The sequence below is a fragment of the Dipteris shenzhenensis genome, chromosome 14, assembly GCF_047967505.1.
Source record: "Dipteris shenzhenensis isolate YYH24624 ecotype China chromosome 14, Dip_SZ_1.0, whole genome shotgun sequence".
NCBI classification, from domain to species: domain Eukaryota; kingdom Viridiplantae; phylum Streptophyta; class Polypodiopsida; order Gleicheniales; family Dipteridaceae; genus Dipteris; species Dipteris shenzhenensis.
The window spans coordinates 9,164,164-9,169,104 of record NC_141609.1 but is presented as its reverse complement, the minus strand read 5'-3'; the positions used below and the strand labels follow the sequence as shown (position 1 = coordinate 9,169,104).

Genomic DNA, 4,941 nt, shown 5'->3' with positions numbered 1-4,941 from the left:
AAGTACTTACCTGATAAGTATGCATCCATGGCAGCACAAAAACTTTTAGAGAAAGAATGGTTTTTTGGAAAGAAAGACAAAGACCACTGCTTGGAAGAATGCATCAATGTATAGGTGAGGCGTGATGCAGTGCATAGTGCCATTAAGTATTTGTTGTCAAAGAAACAAATCCCACTTAGTCATTGTAACATTGACTATAATGTGGTCAAGCATATAGATTCTTTGTCAACATCCAAGGTTAAGCTATGGGCAAACAGGTGGATTAAAAAGGATGAAGATGGGTCAGAAATAGTAACCTCTTACATGAGAAAAGAAATTCCACAACAGGTGGTTGCATATGTGGAAAGATTAATCAACGAGATAAGGATGCCGACAAATATGCACCAAAGCTTTCAATTCAATGTAGAGGTTACATCAGAGTTTGGAAAGCTTGTGAACTTCAAGGGAGTTTCAGAAGATGACTTCATTAAGAATGAATCAGCATGGGACAAGCCACAACTATTCTTCATCAATGAAGTTTCTAGCGATGATATCCATAACTTCATTGATAGAATAGTATATACCACCATTAGCAAAGTGGAAATTCACAACATTGTCATTTTTGTTGATAAACAAGACAAAGAAGCCATGCAGGTTACTCTAGAGCGAGCATATTCATCAGATGTGAAGATCCATAGTGGTATTTATGCAGCAAAGAGAGGCAAGAGAGAATGTGGCATAGCGATTCAATCTCTTGAATCATTCTTCTTGTGTATGCGGAGTCCCAACCCTGATCACTCCTTACAAAAGAACATAAGAGGGAATTCAAATAATTTGAGATTGATGCTAGAAGAGCAAGATATTCCCAGGTCCATACATTATCAAAAAAACAACTATGGAAGTTCGGCAAAAAGTGGGAGTCTCTTGCTTACCATGGTGGAGAATTTGCTACCGGCATGTTGGGAGGTCACCTTGTGCAAGATGGGATATTTATTTAAGGATCTCCTCAGAAAAGGGAACTCCACAAATATTATTGAAAACAACCATTTCATGGCCTATTTTTAGCTTCAAGCAGATCTAACCACAGGCTATAAAAAAGAGGTAGAGCACAAGGAGACTGATGACATGGATGATGACCTTGAAGATCATAATGTCCCAGTTGATGATGATGAAAAGATGGACTTACATGACCTGTTCAGAGAGAGGTTGGTGGATGAAGAGAAAGATGATGATGCCTTCTTTGATAATTATGGCTTGCAGGGTTATGTAAAAAGGTCACTACGACAATACTTAGCGGTATGAACTCTCTATTTCTCAACTAAATACCATTTTTAAAATAAGATTTAAATTTAAATATAATGAATCTAATCTCTCATATTTGTTTACAGGCAATAGAGGGAGAAGAAATGAATGAAGTCAATATGGAGGCACTCCCTTCTACTTCAGCAATGCAACCACCTCTGAATTTGGTTGAAGAATCCCATGAGCACAAGAGCTTTAAAGACACCATGGAAAAGCAGAATGACCGCAAACATAGAATACAAGCTATGACAGAGACCCATTCTGCAAATTTAGCTGCATTGGATAAAATGGAAAGCTCATTTGAAATTAGGATCGTTTTGAAACGAGAACCTCAATATTTGAGCTTTGGTAGAGAGGAGGTTTCAATCCTCTCCAATCCTTTAAAAGAGGTTAATGACAATGTTATCCTGGCCATTCTCAGGTAACGTTTGTTTATTTGTTGCTACTTCAATGAGTTAACATTTGTTTATTTGTTTATAGTTATATCTCAGTTTCCTAGTGCAGAATGCAAATCAATTCTATGAGCTAACGTTTGTTTATTTCTTGGTGCAGTGTAGTTATTTCTCAGCTTCCTAGTGCAGTGCAGAATCGTGTCTACATGGTCGATGCTCTCCTTTCTTCTATTCTTAGTTCTCCTCAAAAGACTATAGAAGATGTTTGTACCTGGTTAAGCCCTTTGAATTTAGATGGGGTGCGAGTCATCTTTATGCCTTATCATGAGGAGTAAGTATCAACTCCAACCTTATTTTTACTATTTCTTTGGCAAGTTTGTGTAAAACAATAATCATTTTTAATCTGGTCGTGTAGCTCACATTGGAGTTTGATTGCTTGGGACCTTGAAGTCAACTATTTATGGTTTGTGAATTCAATGGAAGGCTATCATGCCAACTCCCCAAGGTAATTATTCTCTTAATATTTTTGTTACTTTCTTATTTTGTATCTTATGATCATGACATATTAATATACTTCATATGTCATGATGGACAGTGCTGCATATCGGCTAGTATCTATTGTTAGAACAACCAGGGAGCAACAAGACAAAGTAGAATTCTAACAACATCTACCAGTGGAGTAAAAAGATGGGCACAGCTGTAGGTGAAGAGTTGCCTACAACTGCATGTTGCTTCTTAGAGAGATTTTTTATTTGGAGTTACCAATCAAAATGGAATCATATACAGAAGCCGATCTACTAGTGTTTCGGGCTGAGAGTATTCAGCATCTAATTGCTACCATTGGGAAACAATCTGAAAATATGACTACATTGCAGCATGTATAAAACCTTATCTTTATACTTGTATGCTTGTTCAAGCCTTTAATTGGGATGTGTAAATCTCATAACTTTTTTATATTTTCCTCCAAGAGGAGAAGAGACTGAGTCTAATGAAAGCATGCTATCTTTATACTTATATGATTATTTAAACCTTTATTTTTATTTGGGATGTGTAAATCTCATAACTTTTTAAAAATTTCCTCCAAGAGGAGGAGAGACTCACTCTAATGAAAGCATGTATGAAACCTTACTTTTTAAAATTTTGCTCCAAGAGGAGGAGAGACTCACTCTAATGAAAGCATGTATGAAACCTTATCTGTATACTTCTATGTAGTCTAATGAAAAAACCATTATTAATGTTGGGGAACAACCTAAAAATATGACTACATTGCAGCATGTATGAAATCTTATCTTTATATTTCTATGCTTGTTTAAGCCTTTATTTGGGATGTGTACATCTCATAAATTTTTTGTATTTTTATAGCAGGAGGATGTAGAAGACATAGCAAGTGAAGAAGAATACGATGTAGACTACTCTCTCAATAAGATGAGTCATGAAAATATGACTCTATTGTAGCAGATTGGAAGTTCATTCATCGCTATGTTGTTAATTCGACAACAACCTCATTTTTTTGAATTTGGTGAAGAAGAGATTTTAATCCTCTTTAATCCTAAGAAAGAGGTTAATGTCAAAGTCATTACAAGCATCCTCAGGTTTGATGCAGCCTTTTCCTTGGCTTTATACTTTGCTTATTTTGATTAAACCCAAGAAGCTAATACTTTTTTTTAAAATATAGTAATGTTATAGCAGATTTTCCTCAAAATATACAAAGAGTTTCATATATGCTCGATCCTCTTATTTCTGAAGTGCTTAGCAACAAAAAAGAAACCATAGAGGATGTTTGCAAGTGGTTGAAGCATGTTCCTATGAATGAGGCACGAGTTATCTTTACAACATATTATGAGAAGTAAGCATCAAAACCCTACTTGTTTTTTCTATTGCGTTGCTAGAATTGTCTCAAACATAGTAATTATTCTTTATCGATAATGCAGCTCACATTGGAGTTTGGTGGTCCTGGACATCTTTGCTAAGAAGTGCTTCTTTGCCAACTCAATGACATCCGTCCATGGCACTGTGTTAGGGTAAGTATAGACTACACTTGTTGTCACTTCTTGACATGTAGATTGATATGCAATGCACATATTCATTGTTGTTATATGTTTTGATGTGCAGATCGGCTCGAAAGTTGGTAGGTGCTATCGACACAGTAATGCGGCAACATGACTTGGCACAACAAATAGAGTATATAACATGTCAGGTATCACATCAAGAGGATAGCCACATCTATAATTGTGGATGGAGGGTGGGCTACAATTGCTTTTTGGTACTTGGTCAAATTTTTGAGATACAAAATGACACCACATTGTCAACATATATGGACTTGCATCTCTATGCATTTGTAACATGTACCATTCGAGCAATCATTAAGGGCAACATTATGGACCCTCCCACAAGTCAAATAGATAATGGCTCAGAGGAGTGCGAAATGAATGCTGTCAAAGAGTCAAAGGGGATAGAAGACCTCAACTCTACAAACATGGCTTCATTGGAAGAATTGGGAAGCTCTTTTAATGTTAGGGTTATGATTCAACATAGATCTCAGTATCTTGAATTTGGTGGAGAGGAGATTTCAATCCTCTCTAAAGCTTCAAATGAGGTCAATAACAATGTTATGATGGCCATTCTCAGGTTTGATACAAACTTTTTCTTTGCTTGATAATTCAATATTTTGATTAAATCTAATAAGCTAATATTCATTTATTTGTTGGTGCAATATAGTTATCTCATGATTTTGTAGAGCCATACAAAACTATGTGTATATGTTGGATTCCCTCCTTTCTCCTATACTTAGCGATAGCAGAAAGACGATAGCCGATGTTTGTAAATGGTTACAGCCTTTACATTTACATGGCGTGCGAGTCCTATTTATGGCATATCACGAGATGTAAGTATCATGGAAACCTTTATTTTCATCTTATACTGGCAACATTGTGTTAAATAATAATGGTTCTTAGTTATTCGTGTAGGAAACATTGGAGTCTAGTGGTTTGGGACCTTAAAGACAACTATTGTTGGTCTATCAGCTTGATTGCAGGCTTTCATGGCTCAGTGCAAGTGTAAGTATTCTATTAATCTATTGGTACTTCTATATTATGTACCTTATGTAATAGACACACTAAGTTTTTTTAATATGTCATGATGAGCAGGTCGATTGAGAAGTTGGTATCTGCTATCAGAGAAACAGGACAGTATAAAGACTCGCTAGACTTCCCAAATCATTTAGTAGTAGAGTAGGAAGATGGGCATAGTTGTGGGTGGAGAGTTGCCT

At 36.0% G+C, this 4,941-nt stretch overlaps 1 protein-coding gene across 1 annotated transcript; it reads left to right on the top strand.

The window, feature by feature from the left end:
• The first annotated feature begins 1,568 nt into the window (after positions 1-1,568).
• On the top strand, positions 1,569-2,008 carry LOC147894163 (uncharacterized). The gene is made up of 2 exons (XM_087384669.1): positions 1,569-1,702; positions 1,834-2,008. The coding sequence occupies exons 1-2, from the start codon at positions 1,569-1,571 to the stop codon at positions 2,006-2,008; spliced, it is 309 nt and encodes a 102-aa protein (XP_087240795.1).
• Positions 2,009-4,941: the final 2,933 nt, after the last annotated feature.